At 35.3% G+C, this 24020-nt stretch overlaps 1 protein-coding gene across 1 annotated transcript in view; it reads right to left on the reverse strand.

The window, feature by feature from the left end:
- LOC126888492 (zinc finger protein 271-like) overlaps window positions 1-24020 on the reverse strand; it is a 105685-nt gene that overhangs the window by 20684 nt on the left and 60981 nt on the right. The window contains exon 3 of the mRNA XM_050656828.1: window positions 5896-6159. Coding sequence (XP_050512785.1) covers window positions 5896-6159 — 264 coding nt within the window. The remainder of the gene's footprint in view (window positions 1-5895; window positions 6160-24020) is intronic.

Consider the following 24020-nt stretch of genomic DNA (forward strand, 5'->3'; position numbering starts at 1 on the left):
AATCATACTGCTTTTAATTTTATAAATGTCCTTACACAAAATCAAGGATTTACACACTACATAGTACTTACTGTGTTTCTTCAGGTTTTTAACCAATCCTATTTGGAAATGTGGTGAGAAATATACTATGAGCATCGATTACAATCACGTCATAGTAATCATACTGCTTTTAATTTTATAAATGTCCTTACACAAAATCAAGGATTTACACACTACATAGTACTTACTGTGTTTCTTCAGGTTTTTAACCAATCCTATTTGGAAATGTGGTGAGAAATATACTATGAGCATCGATTACAATCACGGGTACCCAACACATTACCATTTTGTAAAAAAAACATCCTGCAAGCATTATATTCCAATTATAAAAACCAAAACAAACACCATGTGTGAATTTCTGCTTTGTTTGGAAACCAGTTCAGAGTAGCCAACATTGATTTGACGTCACGACTATCACGGTCCATTGTTTAAAGCAAATTTTACACTTATGTTCTCTAGTGTGCAATCCCAAGTGGCTTTTCAAACGATTGGAATGACTAAACCGCTTAAAACGGATGTCACACTTGTGAGGTTTCTCTCCAGTGTGTAGTGTTATGTTTTTTCAAACTGCCTGCTACGTTAAACTGTTTTAAACAAATTTCACACTTGTGCGGTCTTTCTCCAGTATGCACTCTCAAATGGTTTTTCAAATCACTTGTTTGCCTAAACTGTTTAAAACAAATTTCACACTTATAGGGTTTTCTCCAGTCTGTCCTTTCATGTTTTTTCAAATTACCTGCATCACTAAATTGTTTTAAACAAATTTCACACTTGTACGGTCTTTCTCCAGTATGCACTCTTAAATGTGTTTTAAAATTACCTGCCGTAGAAAACTGCTTAAAACAGATTTCACACTTGTGAGGTTTTTCTCCAGTGTGCACTCTCAAATGTGTTTTTAAATTACCTGCCGTAGAAAATTGCTTAAAACAGATTTCACACTTTCAACAGTGATAAATAGAACGTCGTAATGGCTAACTCACTTAGAATAGCAGAGTGGAGCGCAAATGGTCTAACAAACCATGTGCAAGAAATTATACTATTTCTAAAATTAACAAATAGACATCCTACTTATATCCGAGAGTCACACAACTGAGAGATCTTTTATAAAAATTCCACACTAATTACGCAAACCATCCAGATGGAACAGCCCATGCTGGTTCAGTTGTAATAATTCGTACAGCTATAAAACACTACGAACTTGCTCCATATATCACCAACAAAATTCAGAGTACTATCATAAAAGTACATGCGCTCACCTTTCCATTAACAATAGCTTCTATCTACAGCCCACCACGCCACACCATCAATCTGGAGGAATACAGAGAGTTTTTTGAACAACTTGGCTCACATTTCCTAGTGGCAGGGGACTGGAATGCAAAACATACAACCTGGGGAGCAAGAACTAATATCTCCAAAAGGCAGAAATCTATTAAAGATCATACAAGATCATAACCTGAAATACCTAACAACTGGTACCCCCACATAGTGGCCCACTGATAACAACAAAATTCCTGATCTGTTAGACTTTGCTATAACTAAGGGAATACCTGAAATACACAGCGACATCACCCCCAGTTTTGATCTACATTCGGACCACAGTCCCATCTTGATTACCTTAAGTACCAATATAATTGGGAAAACTCTTGCACCAAGGCTATGTTCCAGTAACACGAATTGGGTTCAATTCAAAGAAGAAATCAATGAAAAAATATCTCTTGACATTCGACTCAAGCACAAAAACGATATTGAAGAAGCTGTAAAATATTTAACGGAACAAATACAACAGGCCGCTTGGAAAGCTACTCATGTAAAGGAAAAAACCATTGATGAAAGGTATAGTATACCCCTCCACATTAGAACACTAGTAGAAGAGAGAAGAAGAGCCCGTCGCAAATGGCAAAGAACAAGAAACGCGATAGATAAAACAAATCTAAACAGGCTCACACACAGACTTCATTCCGCTATCCAAACAGCCAAAAACGAATCCTTTGAAAGATATGCCACAAACCTTTCTCTTGACGACAACTCTCTTTGGAAAGCCACAAAGAAATTCAAAAAGCCGGTAGTAATGAAATCACCAATTAGGAAAAATGATGGAGCCTGGACTCGATCAGATATAGAAAAATCCAACAGATTTGCAGAACATCTATCAACCGTCTTCTCCACCCCACAGGCCAACGATATTAACGACGAGAAAATTAGAGACTTCCTCAATGCACCCTGTCAGCTATCATTACCACTAAAATACTTCTCACCAAACGAAGTCCGTAACGAAATCAACCTGCTTAACCCTCATAAAGCTCCAGGATTTGACCTTATAACTGGCGAAATCTTAAAAAAACTCCCAAGAAAAGGTATTGTCTTAATAACCATTATTTTTAATAGCCTCCTGAAACTATGCTATTTTCCAGTGCAATGGAAGTATGCACAAATTATAATGATACCTAAACCTGGTAAACATCTAACTGAAGCCAGTTCGTACAGACCAATAAGTCTCCTTCCGACTTTATCAAAAGTTTTCGAAAGGTTAATCCTTAACAGAATAGAAACAATAATACCTATAGAAAACCTTATCCCAGATCATCAGTTTTGTTTTCGCTCAAATCACTCAACCATACAACAGTGCCATAGATTAGTCAACAAAATAAAAGAGATCCTAGAAGGGAAACAAATCTGTCTATCAGCATTCCTCGATGTACAGCAAGCATTTGATAGAGTGTGGCACGAGGGTCTTTTCTCTTTAAAATAAAAACTCAGCTAACTGACCAAATCTACCTCCTCCTTAAATCATACTTGTCCAACAGATACTTCCAAGTTAAATACGAAGGTACTCTATCCAACTACCACCAAATAAAATCCGGAGTTCCTCAAGGCAGTGTACTTGACCCATTCCTTTACCAAATCTTCACTGCTGATATTCCTATTAGCGAAAATACACTAATGGCAACATTTGCGGATGAAACTGGTATACTAGCATCAGACATCAACGAAATATTAGCATTTAACAAATTGCAAAATCATCTCAGTGAACTAGAAGACTGGCTTAAATGCTGGAAAATAAACGTTAACACAAACAAGTCTTGTCAAGTAAATTTCACAAATCGAAGAATGAGATGTCCACAACTACACCTAAATAATTCACCTATACCAATAAAAACAGAAGTAAAGTACTTGGGCCTTCATCTAGACGAAAAACTTACTTGGAAATCACATATTGCAGCCAAACGACGACACCTTGACCTAAAAGTTAAAAATATGAGCTGGCTAATCAACAGAAGATCGCAACTTTCATTAGAAAATAAACTGACCATCTATAAAACAATACTCAAACCAGTGTGGACATACGGAATCGAGCTTAAAACAAATTTCACACTTGTACGGTTTTTCTCCAATATGCAATCTCAAATGTGTTTTTAAATTACTTTTCACAGAAAACCGCTTAAAACCGATTTCACACTTGTGAGGTTTTTCTCCAGTGTGTAGTGTTATATGTATTTTCAAAATACCTGCAGTACTAAACTGTTTTAAACAAATTTCACACTTGTATGGTTTTTCTCCAGTGTGCACTCTCAAATGTTTTGTCAAATCACTTGTTTGTCTAAACTGTTTAAAACAAATTTCACACTTGTAGCGTTTTTCCCCAGTATGTCCTTTTATATGTTTTTTCAAATTACCTGCATCACTAAATTGTTTTAAACAAATTTCAGACTTGTACGGTCTCTCTCCAGTATGCACTCTCAAATGTGTTTTAAAATTACCTGCCGCAGAAAACAGCTTTAAACAGATTTCACACTTGTGAGGTTTTTCTCCAGTGTGAACTCTCATGTGTTATTGAAAGGTGCTTGAAAAGCAAATTGTTTAAAACAAATTTCACACTTGTAACGGTTTTCCGCCAGTATGCAGTTTCAAATGTGTTTTCAGATTACTTGCTTGACTAAACTGTTTAAAACAAATTTCACACTTGTACGGTTTTTCTCCAGTATGCAATCTCAAATTGTTTTTAAATTACCTTTACCACAGAAAACAGCTTAAAACAGATTTCACACTTGTGAGGTTTTTCTCCAGTGTGTAGTGTTATATGTGTTTTCAAAATACCTGCAGTACTAAACTGTTTTAAACAAATTTCACAGTTGTATGGGTTTTCTCCAGTATGCACTCTCAAATGTGTTTTAAAATTACCTGACATAGAAAACTGCTGAAAACAGATTTCACACTTGTAAGGTTTCTCCCCAGTGTCAGTGGCGGCTCGTATCACTTTAAGTAGGTAGTGCCAGAATTCGGGCAGCTGCCCTAATTTTTAGTGACGGGTTCACGATATTGTCAAAAAAAGGTATAAAATAGAAATTTAAAAAAATAGGTACGGATACTTTTGCATTATGTAGGTATATACCATTTCTGGGGTGTCAAGAAATTTAAACATGTAAAATGCATTCAGTGATTGATTTGACATCATGCCCGTCCAACAAGTAAAATCTCCAAAATCTCTCAACTTATCGCCCTTTGCACAAATATCGGAAAACTATAACTAACTGAAATTCACCAGCGACGCGACGTCTGTCGTTTCATCGGAAATCCCTGCAACACAAAGACAATTTTCAATTTCTTTCCTTATTTCCTCGTGATAAACATCTAAGATGCACTAAAGGAGTTCATTTTGTGTTGTTTTGAGGTACATGCTTTTAAAAGATTTGGAACTTTGAATATGAACCTAAGTCGTTGTCTAATTCGGCTAACATTGAACAGTTCCATAAAGATGCCTCTATTTTCTGAATTTTCCTTTTCGTCGTGATTTCTCAAAACTTACTCGAAAGCTCCACAAAACCATATAGATAGGTATAATTTTTAATTTGATTCAAAACATATTGATTCTTTATCCACTTCTTGTTAATTGTGTTTAATTAGACTATCACGATAAGCTGAAGTTAACTCGGGTTTTATTAAACATTAAAAAATTTTAAATTACTTAAAAATATAATTGTTTTTAATAAAAAGTTTAATAATTAAAAATGTCATAATTATAAATACAAAAACGAGCGAGCGAGCGCGTAAAAAAACTCGAAAATATAATGTTCTACCCTGTACGAGAATCTTTTTGGATCTACGATCCACTATTCACTATGATGAGCATAGTAAAAAATATTAGATCTTCCTTGTCGAGCCAGGCACGAATAGTCTCATTTAAACGTGTATTAAAAGTGCAATATAGCTCTAGCTCTGTCACTTACATAGAATGCCCGTAAAATCTTTCTCTTTTCAGCTGAGCCATCTAAGCTTTTGGCACGATGCGATCATCCCGTCCGCTGTGAGTGGCGAGTGTTGTACTACACTGCACAGTTGCCAGATTTTATATAATTCATAAAGAGAAAAGAAATACGCACAAAAAATGAACGGGCATTAAAACGGTGTAAAGATAAAAAAAAATATGTTTCTGCGTAAGAATAAGGTAGTGCCATGGCTCCATGGCACTACCTCACCGGCCGCACTGCCCAGTGTGCACTCTCAAATGTGTTTTAAAATCACTTGTTTGCCAAAACTGTTTAAAACAAATTTCACACTTATAGGATTTTTCCCCAGTACGTCCTTTCATATGTTTTTTCAAATTACCTGCATCACTAAATAGTTTTAAACATATTTCCCACTTGTAGGGTTTTTTCTCAGTATGTACTTTCATATGTTTTTTCAAATTACCTGCACTAGTACACCGTTTTAAACAAATGTCACACTTATACGGTTTTTCCCCAGTATGGACTCTCAAATGTGTTTTCAAACTACCTGATGCACTAAATTGCTTAAAACAAATTTCACACTTGTATGGCTTTTCCCCAGTATGCAATCTCAAATGTGTTTTCAAATTACCTGCTTGACTAAACTGTTTAAAACATATTTCACACTTGTGGGATTTTTCCTCGGTATGTAATCTCATATGTCTTTTCAAATTAATTGCAGTAATACACTGCTTAAAACAAATTTCACATTTATATTGTCTTTTTCCAGTCCCAACGTTCATATATTTTTTAAATGTTTTTCCTCGAGTGTGTCGAGTCATATCATTTCCTTGGTAGGCTGAATCTTCAACGAGTTTCTCCATAATTTCCGTTTTGTTTTCCTCTTGGAGATAACCTAAAATACAAACCAACTATAATGCAATGATTTGAGTAAAAGGAAAAATGAATGCAATAATCAAAAAGCATAAGTAATAAAATTTAAGACAAATACCCCTTCAACTCCCCTCTTAGATTCAACTCAAACCACATCGTCATTATCTAAACCTCATGAACCTAACGATAAAATATATCAATCTATGGAAACCGACCTCATCAAAAACATATCTCAAACACTTCTTCTTCTTCTTCCAAAACAATATCACCAGCTATAGATAACATTGAAAATACTACGACACCAAAAACGTCAATAACCCCAAATAATGTAGTCAATTATAAACAGCTAAAAAGGCATAACATATCATCTCCTGAAATTAACCAAGACAACCAAAAACCGATTCACCCATATTTAATACTCCTAAACAATCTAAACCAAAAAAAAGCCCAAAACTTCTTCCAAAAAGCGAAGATGTCATTCACGCCCTAGAATCCATCAAAGACAAAATCGAAAATAGATCACCTCAATTTATATTAAATTTCAATGAAATATGTGATTTTATAGAAAATGTTTGTAACGTTACAAACGTCACATCTTTGATATTTTATTTTTAAATAATTATTTTACTTTATTTTCTTTAATATTTCATTCATTAACAATAATTTTCTTCTATTTGTTTTACCAGTTTTCTTCGTTAAAAACTCGTTGGCACCCTCTTTTATTATCTTCTATTTAATATATCTCTTTTCATCTAATATTTAAATCATCAACTGAACATACTGAACGTACCCGTATACCTTTACTCTCTATGTATCTGTCTCAATACGGAACATGCTCGCCACCTATGTCACACTATCATGAACGTGTCACTTTATCCCTACTCGTTGACACAAAATCCAAATGGAATGGAAAAATAAATCTATTTAAAGAGATGAGCCCATAAGGCCCTATGTATTTCCAGACTTTCATTCTCTTGGGGTGAGTTCTTATTCTTATCATATTAATTACATTTCTCCATCTAACAGTCTTTCTAACGTTTTTTATATCTAACCTAACCCCAATGTCAAACCATGTGTTCTGATATTTTAGTTTTAAATATTTCTTTCTAATTTTCATATATGCTTTTAGTAATCAGATAATTTAACTATTCTCCTAATCTTAATTCCATTTAATTTGTTCTTGTCATCTGCTACTCTTTTTGATTATATCTTAAAGAATGGTAGACTTGACACATTTTGGTTTTTCTTCTTGATCGTTGATATGTGTTTACTCTTCTAGTTTTTGGATAAGATCACCGTTCTCCCTCCGGGAGTTTCAACAACCCTCAAATCGCCGGCGATAGAACAACGAGGACATGGTATCCATACTGCAACCACAATAACTAGACTGCAACGACCAACATCTGTAGGCCTGGTGGAGTACAGCCTTTAGAACCCCAGAGCCCGTTGCGGAACCAGCAGCAGTACCATACGACATCAAGAAGTTACCATCAGCTACCAAAAGCCATAAGTATAATCCAGAATTGTTAGTTTTTGGCAAGAATTGGAATATATTTGTTAATGCAATTTACTAAGTCATATTTTTATTATATTTTTTATGAACAATAAACATGATTAGTTAAAAATACTGTTTTGTTTGCTTCCTATTCTCCGATAACCTGCCCAGACTAATAAATATATTTTACTTATTACATACATACAAACCGTCTAATTTACTTACCGTTGCACGTCATTATCTACGTCAAAGATCTAAGTTGACATTGTTGCCCAATGACAAAAAATTCTTGAATTCATTTTAGATCAAATATATGACATAATTTTTGCGGAAATGGCTTATACAACAAAACAAATTAATGTTCAATGTAAATACAAAAACTTTAGAAATAGAAAAGAAGAATTAAGTTATAATCTTTAGTTAAGTTAAATAATAAATACAATAAGTATAATAAAACAAATACTTATAGTAAAGAATAAAAACAACTTTTAAGTGTCATCACCGCAAATGTCAAATAAATGTTACCAATTTATGCCAAAATATCACCTTCGTTCGATTAGTCACAGTGTATTCCGAACAAATGTGCTTCATAAAAACGCTTTATAATCCATTTATACAAATTAAATGAAACATATTATTGTGTATTTCTTTAAGTTAACATTAATAGAAATCTTAATATATTATTTCTACGCGTATACAGTGTGTTTCATTAATAATTGTCCATATAGTAACTGGAGAAACCTTAGCACAAAATATGAAGATTTAACCTAAAACACTTAAATAAAATGTCGTTCCTTACTGAGTTACAGGGTGTTTTATCTAATAATTTAAAAACTATTTTTGCTCAGAATTTTAAAACTATTCGACGTATCCTTTTCGTACTTGGCAGGAAGTATAGGTACTGTACAAACTACTAAATTATGTTAAACAAACGTTTCTGGCTATTACCAAAGGCGTACTACGGGGGAAAGTGAATGGTTGACCCTTTACAAATTCTACGCCACTGGCGGAATTGCTATTTTAGTTCAATTTTTGGATTCTCCAATACTTTCTATAAAAATAATATACCCTTCATTTGTAACGATAAAGTCATTAATTTTCGAGATATTTGAAGTAAAAAATGAAACGACACGGTTATTTTGATTAATGTATTGTGTCGCTTCATTTTTAATTTCAAATATCTCGAAAACTAATCATTTTATCGTTACGAATTAAGAGTATATTATTTACATAAAAAGTATTGGAAAATCAAAAAATTACACTAAAATAGCAATTTCGTTAGTGGCGTAGAATTTGGGAAGGGTCAACCAGCCACTATTCCCTGTCGTACGCCTCTGGTAGTAGCTAGAAACGTTTATTTATCTTAATTTAGTAGGGTGTACAGTACCTACACTTTCTGCCAAGTATGATAAGGATACGACAAATAGTTTTAAAGTACTGGGTACAAATAATTTTTAAATTTTAATCATATGAATCATATCGCAAATTAATCAAAATAACTGTGCCGTTTCATATTTAACTTCAAATATCTCGAAAACTAATAACTTTATCAGTCGTCTATCAAGTCTTTTAGTGATTAGACGTGTTTGATTTAAAAGTCGATTCACTAATTGCCGCAAAAAATACACAGTTTGTTTACCTTTTACTCATTTATTTGGTTAAGTTTTTTGGATTTCTACAAGTAAGTCGATTCATTACTTAATTTGTCCTGGGAAATTATACTTAAAAATCCGACTTCTGTCTGGGACGGATGTCGGGAACTTCACCTGGCGGCGGGAAGCCGCCGCGATCTTCAAATATAAGAATCGAGGATATCAGGGTTCTGGATGGCATGGAACTCGACGATTCAAATGTAAATATTAATCAAGATGGTTTTCGTGGATTTACAGAAGCCGATAAGAATAATATTGCAACAGGGGACAAAAATCAAGTTTTTCCAGCAGATAATGATAACAATAAAAGCTCATTAACAACAACAGGAAGTAATTTAGACCAGCCAAACCAGTCTTTCAAACGCGATATTTCCATTAATAATCGATTTACGTCAAGAGATACAGGTCCGTACTTAATTTTTGTGGAACACGAAGTTTTGAATGTGGGAAGATTGCATCCAATGAGACTTGGTGAAAAACTGTTAGCACTTTCGGAATACGAAAAATCGATCTTAGAAATTAGTAGCGTGGGTCGTAACAGACTTAAAATTGAAGTTAATTCAGGGTTAGTTGCGAACAAATTAGTGGAAAATTCGGTATTCAAAGACAATAAACTGATAGCTTATATCCCCTCACATTTAACTGAAAAAAAAGGTATTGTGAGATCGGTCGATACATATCTGACTGAAAATGATCTTGTTAAAGTTATAAAATCAGAGTGTTCTGTTCGTAAGGTTCAAAGAATGTTTCGAAAAGTAATAAAAGACGGAGTGATTGAAAAAATCCCCTGTCAAATGATAATTGTCACATTTGCAGGGAACAAAATTCCCCAATTTATTTATATAAATAAAGTGAGATGTCCTGTAGACACGTACGTTCATCCTGTTATGCAGTGTTACAATTGTCTTCGTTACGGTCACTCTGCATCTCAATGTAAAGGAAAAAAGAAATGCCGAAACTGCGGCAAAGAAAATGATAACGAATGCACTCAATGTGATAACTTCTGCATTTTTTGTAACTCTAATTCACACAACTCGACAAATCGAGATTGTTCAGAGTATAAAAAACAAAAACGAACTAAGGAAGCAATGGCACACCTTAATATTTCTTTCAAAGAGGCCGAAAAAGTTATTGACAATCCTGCCTACACTAGTATTGTTCAAAAAAACAGATTTGCTCCGTTACTGTCATACACTACTGAATTCCCTTCATTAGTTTCCAGGCCAAATACCTATTCCAATATTGCTCAAAGCTCATCAAAACATTTGCCTTCCATTGCAAACATTTCAAATACTGCAGCTTCTACTAGAAAAAAACGAAAAATACACCCATCGTCTCCTACGCTTATTACCGCTCCAAGCGAATTTAGCTTTTGTGCTAGCCCCGTATTCCAGTTCGGAAACTATAATAAAAATGTATCTAAAAATAACGATGAACATCTTAAAAATGAATTCGCTACTACTTTGAAGGATTCAATCAATAATTTCTTTTCAGACATTCCTGCTCGAAACCCTGCGATTAATAGTTCAGTTCTCTCTATACAAGATGTAGAAAATATAATTAACAGCGTGATTAAACATTTCTTTACCTGATATGGCCGGTTTAAAAATTGTCCAGTGGAACGCTATATCAGCGTACTCTAATAAAAACTCTATTACGCAACTTTTTACAGAAGAACACTTTGATATAGCTCTTATTTCGGAAACTTGGTACAAACCTAAGTATGAAATGTCCTTACAGGGATTTAATATTATTAGAAAAGATAGACGTAATAAACGAGGTGGAGGTGTTAGCATAATTATCTCTAATAATATTAAATACAATAATATAGTATTCAACCAAACATTTAATAAAAATATTGAAGTTTGTGGCATTGATATTGATGTCAATGGCACCAAAATATCTGTGGGTATTTATCGTCCAGGTAGCATTGCAGTCACAGTGAACGACTATGTTTCTCTTTTTCAACAAATTCCGCATAATTTTATTATTGGTGGCGACTTTAACGCCCATCATGGAGCCTGGGGCTCTATAAACAATGATCATAGCGGTAACATACTCATGGAAGCTTTAGAATACTTCAACAACTTTATCATTGCAAATGACGGATCTCCTACCAGAGTATCTGCCCCTGGCTCTCCTCCATCATGTGTTGATCTTACCCTCATTTCGTCCAACTTTAGCTCACAATTCTCTTGGTCTGTTAAAGCAGATACGTATGGCTCTGACCATTATGCTATCACATTTGTGTTACAACAACTCAGAATTGATAATATTAATATTACCCCCATTCATAAATGGTCTATGCGAGAAGCTGATTGGGCATTGTTTCAAACAAAAATTGATAAAGATTTCTCCGAGATTCCGCTTTTCAACAATACTAACGAAATGATTAACTTTATCACCAATTCAATGACATCCTCGGCGGATTCAGCTCTTAAAAAAACTTACCCCTTCTCTCCTAAAAAGGCTCCTCATCCCCCTTGGTGGGATGAGGAATGTCAACAGTTAGTTACCCAAAGGAAGGAAGCTTACAAAAGGTACAAGCGCAATATGATAACTTCAAATTATATCAATGTAAAAAAAATAGATGCGCTCTGCAAAAGAACCTTCAAATTGAAAGCCAAACAGTCTTGGGCAGACTATTGTACTCAACTTAATAGGAATTCAAATCCCTCGGAAATTTGGCGCCGGATTAATAGATTTCAAAAGAAGAAAAATGATATCCAACCATGTGAAGAAGATGAGGCGGAAATACTTTTTCATAAATTAGCTCTCCAAGTTTTGTTAGTCCTTACATTCACTACACACCCACCAGTAATCATGATCATTCTCTTCTAGCCCCAGTTACACTAAGAGAGTTAGAACTTAATATCAAATCGTCAAAACTTACTGCTCCAGGCTTAGATGGCATCAATTACATGATGATTAAAAAGCTCCCTGACTCGGCGAAACACTTCCTTTGCAAAATATATAACAATATACTTTCAGGAGATACGGATTACCCCTCACTAAAACAGTGTCTAATTATTCCTATTCCTAAGGTCAGTGACAGCAAAGCTCTGCGACCCATTTCTCTAATGTCTTGTGTATTAAAAACTTTGGAAAGAATTATCAAACTCAGATTAGAATGGTGGTTAGAAAATAATAACATCCTCCCCCAATCCCAGTTTGGTTTTCGGCGAGGTAAAGGTACTCTCGACTGTGCAGCCAATCTTGCAACGGAAATTCAGTTGGCTTTTTCAGAAAACCATTATTCAGCTGCCTTATTTTTAGATATCTCTAGTGCTTATGAAAGCGTGCTGTTGGATTGTTTATATGAAAAGTTAACATACATCCATATACCACCACAATTTGCATTTGTTCTTATTAATATGTTCCTCAGACGACAGATCTTTATAAAATGCAATACAAATACTCTAGGTCCTAGAGAGGTTAACTCTGGTCTGCCACAGGGGTCGGTGTTGAGCCCGCTTCTATTTAATATCTATACCCTCGATGTTCACAACCTTGGTATCAACGCAAGAATTTTACAATATGCTGACGATTTTTCTATATACACTACTCATAAAAACTACTCTCAATGTGTTAGTAATCTTAAGTATATAGTGCATTGCTGCTTTAAATACTTTCCTGAACAGGGATTTGAAATATCACCTCATAAATCTGCTATTGTATTTTTTACCAGACACCAATTGCCAGAACTTAATAGCCTTACAATTCAAAATGACACTATACCTGTTTGCAAAACATACACATATTTGGGTATCACATTTGATTGCAAACTGACCTGGTCCGATCACATATCAAGATGCATTAAGAAAAGTGAAAAAAGTCTTAATATCCTAAGAGCAATTAACAGATATCATTGGGGCGTTGACCCTAACATTAACTTGATTTTCTACCGAGCGTACACTCGATCTATCCTAGATTATGGTTGTTTCTTGTATGAATCAGCCACTAATTCCAGACTTTCACAAATAGATAGGGTACAGTTCAAGGCTCTACGCATTGTTCTTGGTGCATTTAAATCCACTCCCACAGCTGCTCTCCTTGCAGAGTGTGGCGAACCCCCCATGCAACTTCGACGACAGTTACTAGCTGAAAAATTCGTCGTTAAACAAAAACGATTTACACACAACGACCTTATTAAAAATTTAGGCATCTTAACTGCATATAGCTACACTAATAAATACTGGCACAACAGAAACTGTCCCCCTCTAGCTGCTGCATTTGCAACAGTCTCAAACATCGAACTACGTGATGATTCTGGTTTGCCGTTCTTCACGGCTAAATTCGATATATGTCTTACACAACCAAATATTATTTTTCCAGAATATAATGATAACCCAGCAATTAATAACATATCTATGCAAATAGAATTAGAGAAATTAGGTAATGTACATAAATTTTTTACAGACGGATCCAAATCCCCTACTGGAACAGGATGTGCAGTGTACAGGGAAAACACAAACGAAAGTTTGTTGTTTAAACTAAACAAAAACTCTACAATCTTTACAGCAGAGGCACTTGCTATATTTAAGGCTTTGGATTGGGCAAACAATTCACTGCTACTATCATCATCACAGGCTTTCTGGTCTGGAAATAAGCCCCTTCGACCATACTCCATATGTAGATGCTCTACCTATCTAAGAGTAGATAGGGGTGTGAAGTGTGTTGTTTGTAAAGCTTGTTATAGCATCTTTATTCCATTTTATAACTATCAGTTATATTCAGCAACTTTTATGCCAAGTCATGGCGTTTCTCAGTTTGAGGATTCACCTCGCATTCTTACATTTTGTTTAAGAAGGAGAATTAGGAAGAAATACACAGTTTTAGAGTAGTAAAAACAAAGAACTGCAGCACAGTATTCTAGTTAAGGCATTTATGCCGGTAAAGAAGGCCACATGGCAGTCACGGCGTAGGCCGAAGCCCGCACGACGCACGTGTAGTGCTCGTAAGAGTCGAAGAACTTAGAGAGCGTCGGTAGAGATTCGCCACCTTTTATAGTTTTGAATCACTACCGACAACAAAGAAACGTGAGGGTGGAGCCTAGGCCGTGCACAAACGCGTGTCATTGGTTAAATGAACCCCGTTGGTGACATCCCCCCTGCTTTAGAGAATCTGTGCTACAGTTTAAAATATCTTTATTTATAAAAAATAACAAGATACATAAATGTGAAGCGTGGTGCTTCCAAAACGATACATCAATTGTACAAGAGCGAAGCATGGTGCTTCATAAAGAAATATATCACAACAGGATATCAGTCATGACTTTACGGAACAAAGGGTTATAACCTTTATTATTTGCTGTTCCGTAAAGTGTATAAAAAATGTTTAATAACATACGTTGCATCCTTAGGGAGTACATATGGACAAGGCCTTTATTAGTGTCCCTAAGGTATGCGAAAAAAAATAAAATATTAATGAAAACAAGAACGAATTTCTATTAGTAGTGAGCAGTTGTGAAAATAAAATTTTCTAAGTTAGAAAACGTTGCAAAATTTTTCAAAGTCCGTAAAAGGATAAAAATTTTCAAAGTTAAAATAAAGTAACAAATATTGACTAAGTCGAAAAATTGCAAAATTTTTCTAAGTCCGTAAAAGGATAAAATTTTCAAAGTTAAAATAAGTAACAAATATTGAAAACTTTTCTAAGTCGAAAAACTGCAAAATTTTTCTAAGTTAATAACATTAACAAAAAGAAGCCAAAAATATCAAAATACCACTATTTTAGTGGAGTTTTCCTCCCTCTGGGTGCACGTCAAGCCAACACGAAAATTGTACCCCTGGGGAGAGCCATTTCCCAGAAAGTACCGCGGATGCAAGTCTCACGGAGGGCAAGTTTGGGGGAAATTATTTACACACGGGAAAAGACAGACAATGTTGACTTAGGCCGTGCATGCCAGAAGGACTCTAACGACAACTAAAAGGGAGTGAGTATTGTGAAAATGACTACAACCGTTAGCTTTGTATGTTAATACAATCCTTACTAACTAAAATATATATACCAAAATAAAGTATATAAAAATCAGCTGTGCTATGTAGCTTGGCTACATCTAACCTGCACAGCGGAAAAAGTAAAAAAAAGTAAAATTTTATCACGTCTCTGCAGTGGAAGTGCATCACCTGCAGGATGGCATCACCAGCCCGGTGGCATACCACTAGAGCTTTTGGAAGGCTTAACTTCAGCTTCTAGTGGCGAAAATTGTCACTCTCTTATAGAGGACACAAAAAAAAACAACTAAAAGTCGACTCCCTTATGGAGGACACAAAAAGGTAAAAAAAAAGGTACGTGTTATTTTGGGGGTGCTGCTCCCCATAGCACGTAGAGAAGGGTGTAGGTTCCCTAGGTGGTAGTGGGCCGAGGTATCTCGAAGTAATGTGTACGTGTAGTTTATTACACATGCTGTACACATTATTCGGTAGAACGGGCGTTCACTAGCACGAAAAATAAAAAATATTGAAAGTCGTGCGAAAAGTTGCACTAGGTTAAAACTGTGTTTTTCAAAATAGAGGTACTGAGGTAATTACATGGAAAATAGATATTCGAAGATAACCCAAGAGTTTGCAAGAAAGCAAGAATAGAGTTATTCGAATATTATGTACGTGTAAACACGGTTTACACCTTCATGTCCATAATAGACGTCCCAAATTATCTGAATTGAAGCTGTTACTTGAACCGGCACTTCGAAGAACAGAAATAAGGGTGCAAGCCATAAAGAAGGCAAGCTGAAGTATTTTGATGTATTTTGTACATCGAAAATGTGAAAGAAGAGGAGGAAATGAGCGCAGGGCGTTGGTCAGTTTGGACCGTATGCGCCTGGCGATATCCCCCCTGCTTTGGAGAATCTTTGTCCAATTTTGCACAAAAATCTGTGAAAATTCGGCAAAAATTCATGAGTCTTACGTGAAAACTCGATCAGGTAGAATTCATAACCCAAAGTCAACACTTTCCCCTTATATGTGAAATACTATATCTATGGAAAATCCAAAATCTGTCTAAGTCTGGCCGGACTCAGAATATATGCAATTTACCAAGATAAGTACCTCAACCAAGAGTCGAAAATGCGTGACACAGGGCAACGAAAAGGGCCTAAACGAGAAAGAAACGAAAACTCGACAGACGATGTCTCAAAATTAAATTTGTGCAAAAGTTTAGTTACGATATATCTAGATAAAAAAATTATAGTGTATGTATAGAAGTTCGTTCATAAAATGCATGTAAAAGTCACTTGTTTTTATAGTATATGTATGAAATCAAAAAAAAAACAAATATTAGGTACTTATTAAATATTTGAAAATACGTGTAATGTATCCAACATTCAAAATATTACAAAAAGTAGTCAAAATATTCTTTAAAGTGAACGAAAATTGCATCAAAAGTTACTATTCTTATATATAAAAAAAAATATCGTAAGGTTGTACTTAAAGCACAAAAAAGGTTGGCAAATATGGTTTTGCCGGTAAAATTGAACTTGTAAAATATGTTTAATATTTTCAAAGTTAATCAGTACCTCAAAAAATGTAAGAAATCTTTGATATTTAACTAAACATGTTGTTACGTAGTTAAATAAATGAACAAAATTATGGTTATTAGCCAAAAAGGTGTAAAAACTCTAGTTTACGTTAAAATGTTACTAAATGTTTGAAAATGAATCAAAAATTAGTTAAATACTTCAAGATTGTTTAAATAAGTTATGAAAATTGCAAAAACATGAAATAAAGTACATGAAACACAAATCACTTGTAGAAAGATAGTTAAAAACTCACGTTTTGTAGCAGTGTCCTGCAGGAGGTGCACAGACCGTATGCGGTCTACCATAAGCGCACCGGGGTCCCATCAGCCATCCAGATGTGCAAGGCGAGCGTGCCTGCGGGAACGGGTCAAAGCCGGGTGCCAGGCCAGGCACATTCCATGCTCGGCGATGCTACGTGGATTCCATGGTTTCCAGGAGGCCGGTGGCGTCGGTTTCACGCTGTGTGTGGAACCATACCATACAGGAAGCAGCTAGTCAGGATCTCAGGACGTGGTGTAGTCCGAATTTTAGTTGGGCGCCATATCATCATCACAGGATTTCTGGTCTGGAAATAAGCCCCTTCGACCATACTCCATATGAAGATGCTCTACCTATCTAAGAGTAGATAGGGGTGTGAAGTGTGTTGTTTGTAAAGCTTGTTATAGCATCTTTATTCCATTTTATAACTATCAGTTATATTCAGCAACTTTTATGCCAAGTCATGGCGTTTCTCAGTTTGAGGATTCACCTCGCATTCTTACATTTTGATTAAGAAGGAGAATTAGGAAGAAATACACAGTTTTAGAGTAGTAAAAACAAAGAACTGCAGCACAGTATTCTAGTTAAGGCATTTATGCCGGTAAAGAAGGCCACATGGCCGTCACGGCGTAGGCCGAAACCCGCACGACGCACGTGTAGTGCTCGTAAGAGTCGAAGAACTTAGAGAGCGTCGGTAGAGATTCGCCACCTTTTATAGTTTTGAATCACTACCGACAACAAAGAAACGTGAGGGTGGAGCCTAGGCCGTGCACAAACGCGTGTCATTGGTTAAATGAACCCCGTTGGTGACACTACCCTTGTCAAACTTGGCTATAATATCGGATTCGAAATCTGTTTTATCAGCTCTGGTGTACCCGGTTACCTCCATATACAATAACTCAATAATCGTGGAAATTTTGACAACCTTAAGAGCCTTAGATTATAAACAGATAAATACATTCTTCATATGGGCCAAAGGGCATTCCTCCATAAAGGGAAACGAAACAGCTGACAAACTGGCAAAAAGAGCTATCACTGATGGTAAACAAGCCCCCGAATTAACGCTACAAGACGCATTATCTATATGTAAGCAAAACTTAAGAACTAAATGGGCAGACAAATGGACAACAATTAGATCTAACAATGCATTTCAGTACTGCACGCTTTTTCCAACACTTCCTTCTACAAAGCTTGCTAAAAGAAGCCATCCCAATAGAAAAATTAACACCAAATACATTAGGTGCCTCTTTGGACACGGAGCAGTCAACTCTAAGCTTTATAAGATGAAATTGGCCACACCCCCCCTCTGTGACTGCAGTGACAGTTTTGACGACTTTAATCACTGGATTTTTCAATGCAGTCATAATTCTAATGCCACCTCTTACCTTATTACGGAACTAACGAAACTAAAAATCCCGTTTCCTCAAAATTATCTTTCCATTATGCTGGAGTGCATCCATAATCCCGAAGTAAGAGCTATTTTTTGTAACTTTTTAGGTCGTACGAAGAGACGCTTATAATTTCCTCAACTTTTAGGTCTGTATCAACCAATCCAAATTTTATTCAGTTAGGTATTAAATATATATGTATAGATTTGTAAAAACTGTATTTGTACCAAATAATTGTATTCAGTTACTGTATTTATATGTACAGATTTGTAAAAATTGTGTTCAGTTATATGTATAGTCTTTTAAATGTTATAAATTTTCGTGGCAAAACGGGTTCTTCCCAAAGCCAATAAACCAAAAAAAAAAAAAAACTTTATCGTTGCCAATGAAGAGTATATTATGTACGTAGAAAGTATTGGAGAATCTAAAAATGGCACTAAAGTAGTAATTCCTCCAGTGGCGTAGATTTTGAGAAGCGTCAACCGTTCACTATCCCCTGTCGTACGCCTCTGGTAGCAGCTATAAACGTTTGTTTATCATAATTTAGTAGGGTGTATAGTAGTCGCCCTTTCTGCCAAGTATGAAAAGGATACGTCAAATAGTTTTAAAATGCTGAGCAAAAATAGTTTTTAAATTTTTAGACGAAACACCCTGTAACTCAGTAAGGAACCACATTTTATTTAAGCGTTTTAGGTTAAATCTTCGTATTTTCTGCTAAGGTTTCTCCAGTTACTATATGGACAATTATTAATGAAACACCCTGTATAATAAAATATGTCTAGTGGCTGTAATTCCACTGTGCTCGGCAAAATGATTCTAAAAACGAACACACCTACCGCCTAAATATTTCGTGTTGGTATCATGTGACGCCCCGGGATATGACGCGGATGACGTGCAACGGTAAGTAAATTAGATGGAGTATACATAATAATTATGTAAAGTCTAAATTGCAGTAAATTTAGCTGGAGTTTTCGACGCCTTATAATAAATATTATAACGCAACTTTTCTGAATTTTATAGATACAAAACTAGTTAAAATATCTTTAAATTCCAAATTTTCAACCACGTCATTCTCAATAGCCATAATTGAAAGAAATGCTAGTATATTTTGTGCCATACCGTTCGCCTGTTGTATTTGTACCTACTCATTAGTTTAAGATAAATCTTAATAGTTACTGACACATTCGGAAACGTCGATTCGAGTTTGTTCTCATAAATAACCCAAAATCTCAATATGACTGTGAAGCAGAAATAAATTGTTTTCCCTGTACGTTTTGAACCTGGGCTAAAAAATATTTGAACTGTTGTACTAGTTCATCTTCAATTTCAGGTTCAATATCATCAGGATAGTTTTCATGTAGTTTTGAAGCACACTTCTTTATATAACCCGTTGTCCTAGGTGAGCGACGGAAAACGACGCGACGCGATGCGATGCGTTGCGATGCGATGCGACCAGTAATTCACGCGACGTGTGGCTTATGTAGCGTCGCATCGCGTCGCTTTCCATCACTCAAACCAGGACAAACGTGACGATGTCAATTATTCATTCCTATTCTTAAGTGTGGGGAAGCATACGGCAGTGTTACTTAAAAATCATGTTTTAAATACTTAGCTAAAAATTCCATAAACGAAAAAGTAAAACAACAACTGTCATATATTTAGAACGAGTAAATTTGGAGAGTTTAATCATTTATATCCGAAATTAATGAAATAATCCACATTGGTTTGAAGAGTATTGTGGCTTATTCACTTTCAATTATATCAATGCAGCTGTTAAACTCAGTACTAATAACTGAGCAATCAATTACTATCAATAAGTAATTTTCAAAAACCAAATTCTATTGAGGAGAGGCTGTTACTGACTTTAAGGTATGTTAATGAAAAAACACTGGTACTATATAGTTATTATTAGTTTTTATTTATTTAATAAACTATTGCGTAGCATAATTTGAATTGAAAAAAGCAATGGGGCGCCACACTGTGTCGTGTCTCGTCGCGAACAAATCAAGTTCGCACTTCGTCGCGTCTTGTCGTAGACTGATTAACCCGAAAACCTAGGCCATACACAAATACAACCATTACTTGATATTTTCGCGTCGCGTCGCGTCGTGTCGCGTTGTCGCGTTTGTCGTTCACCTAGGACAACGGGTAAGTATTACCAGATAACAAGGACCACATGTTCCCTGTTATTACTGGTTCTGTTCTCAAGGATGTGGTCGTTGTTCTTTGGTATTACTCAGTTTTGGAAAACACACACAAAACACCAAATACTGACTTCGCTAACTCGTAGGATATCATCCGACGACTCAGGCCAGTCATTAGCTTATCCAAAATTGGTACACTTCGCGTCATATAAAATTGGTACACTTTTTTTTCCCAATGTAAACCTGTGTTCAGACCATAGATATAACAGAATAGATTAGGCCAGTTCGAAAAATAGCGTAACGCGGAACAGTTCGGGTCGGTGGTCTATCTATCTCTCTCTACCGGCGCTTAGCTTTCTCTCTCTAGCATATGATGGCCGCCGCCTGTGTGTCACTGTCGTTCCGTTATTCCCACCTCTTGGTAGATACGCTCACACTCGCACGACAGACAAAGATAGCTAGACCACCGTACTTGATATCGGCGTTACACACCGATGCATTGAGTGGCATATGACTAGCCTGATCTATTTTCTTTACATATCTCTGGTTCAGACTGACAATTATTGTTCGTGAATCACTTCGTTGTTGCCATCACAGATAACGGAATTGCACTAAATCTAAATACAAAAAAATAATGTTTAAAATGTATATTTCGAATTGTAATACATATATTTAAATTACATACTTGTTCACTGTAAAAGTTATTCATTTTGTATTAATTTCAAATTAAATTTTTAATTTTTCCAGTATGTTTTACTTATTCTACACAACTTAATGCAGTTTTGTCCTACAATTTACGAGAAACCAATCACACCTCTCGATTTGACATTAAACATAATAATTTAATTGATGGATTCGATTAATATTGATCGATATTGATTAATATCGATTGATTAATATTGATCGATTAATACTGATAATAATTTAAAGTCATGTCAAGATTTATTATCTATCACTATTTTTGAATTGAAATATTTTCATAAATTATAATAAAACACGAATCAGTGTATGGATACTTAAATGAGATGACGGAAATTTACAATTGTTTTAGTTTTTAGTATATTAAAAAATGCGTTCTGTCACACAGCCCCGTTTTTACCTAGTTTGATATAATATTTTCGTTGCACTGGCAACGTTGCCCTAGAAATTGGACTGTAAAAAAAACTTCATCATCAAAATGTAGTTTTCTTGATCGCTTTCGTTTACTCTCGTCGGAATTTTTAGAGTATTGTAGATCGCAGGCATTCTGCTCGTTATAAGCAAAATGATCTCTTTGGGATTTTAAGAACACCAAAAGTGAATTTAAAAGCTAAACTGTCGTTTGAAGTTTAATCACTTCTCTCTGTAATGCTTTACTGGTAGCATTGATGCGTTCTAAAATGGTTGGCCAAAACTCATTCATTATGAATGTTTATTTTTTGACATTTCTTTCAACAAACACTTAGGCTCATGAACTGTTTCAGCTTTCTGATTAGTGTCTTATGCAAGAGTATGAAGAGCAGATTTGAAGACGTTGTAACCTTTGGAAAAAGCTCTTGCTGCGTCAGCCCTTGCACTCCATCTAGTGCTGCTTGTTCTTTTAAGGACTAAACCATGGCGAATGGGATCGCTTAGTGGAGTTTCATTTCAACATTTGATCGTAACTTTCCAATAGTGGGTACAAGCTGTTTAAAACAAATTTCTGACTTTGTAACATTAAGTATGCCCCAAACACGGTGGGCGACATTTTTGTGTAACAGTCCCACGAAAGGGAATAGAAATTTGACAAGATGTTGTTATGTCATTTTGGGGAATGTTACACAATGAAGGACATGGCCACGGTCGCTCTAGTCTCAGAGATCTAAGGTGTGTGGATTATTAAGGGATGTTATAGTATACTCATATTAGCTTAAAAAAATAAACGCAAAATCGAAATAGGGATGTCAAAAAAAAAATAAAATATTGGGCGCCACTGGCTACCTCAAGGGAACCAAAAATTTTACAAAATAGAAATATTAAAAGAAAAGATAGTACTAAATCAAAATAAAACAAAAAACATAGTCAAATAAAAAATATATAAAATACTTTAAATTTACAGCAAATATGGTGTGACTTACCTTGTCCACTCTATATATACTCAATATTCTTTATTATTCTTACGATTCAAGAGAGAAGGAAAAGAGAAATAATAAGATTGTATTTAGCAAATTGAACATTATTTATTAAAACAAAAACGAAATGATGAATCTGTGATCTCACGGTGTTACAGATAGAAATCGAGATTACCAAACAAAAAAATGAAAGAAAAGTTTTACATAACAAAAAATATAATACCTTGTACAATCATCGTCCTGTTCTTTTCGGTGGTGGTAAGTCCAAGACGCGATTTCACTGCACAAAAGTCACTCCACAATATTAATAGATACAGCAACAGTACATAAGGCTATCCATAGTTCATAGAAAAAATTTTCATAGAAAAATTCAGCATTGTATGCATTCTGCATTCTCAAAAACAAATTAGTTCTACTCGAACAAAAATATTAAAAGTGATTTGTTTTCTAGTTCACTAAACTGGATCAAAAATACTAAAACGAAAGCAACTCCGTGCTTTAAAAGAAAACTTCTACTTGCTTGTATGTCAAGAAAGATGGTACCCAATAGGGGTACGAAAATTTCGCGTTCACTTAAAAACGGCGAAAACGCGGTGGTCCATAGATTGTTGAAGCCATGATGGGGTAAACACTAACTAAACACAGTTACTTCTGCAATACAATTGCAAAAAAAACTTAACTGGAACTTCACTACTAACTTTGCCGATAACCGCATATTGGCGGCCCGAGGCCCGGCAAGATAGCTCTCTCCTGAACTCTACTTGATGACCTCTACAACAGAACTCCCTAACAGAACTGAACTTCTCGTCCCCATCCAAAACAAGATGCTAAACCAAAAACAGAAATTTTACACTCCCATAATCAATTAATCAAATCTTAGCAATAGAAAACTGCAAACCACGCTCCAAGTTGAACCCTCTGGCGTATACCAAAACAGCTCGACCAATAAAAAAAAATTGAACAAGAAAATCTCAATATCTGTCCCACCCATTTTTCTCACGAAAAATGCTTAAGTCAGCTTTAACCATCTGGCTCCGCTAAACATTCTCATAGCTTTTATCGTTATAAGATAAACACTTAGGCAGGCCGCACATCAAAGAAACATGAAACTTAAATTACGTTTCATGGAAATAAAACACTGCCAAACAAATATACGTCCGGCCATTTATGAAACTCTCCGAAAATAAAAATGCGTCATGAGCATGAATCACACTCGTTTCATTGGTAGGCGGACTTTCAAGATTTTTTTAGCAGTGTTTTATTTTCATGAAACATGTTTTTCGTTTCATGTTTCATGTTTTACGTTTCATGTTTCTTTGGTATGCAGCTTGCCTTAG

Source organism: Diabrotica virgifera, chromosome 7 (genome assembly GCF_917563875.1).
Source record: "Diabrotica virgifera virgifera chromosome 7, PGI_DIABVI_V3a".
NCBI lineage: Eukaryota > Metazoa > Arthropoda > Insecta > Coleoptera > Chrysomelidae > Diabrotica > Diabrotica virgifera.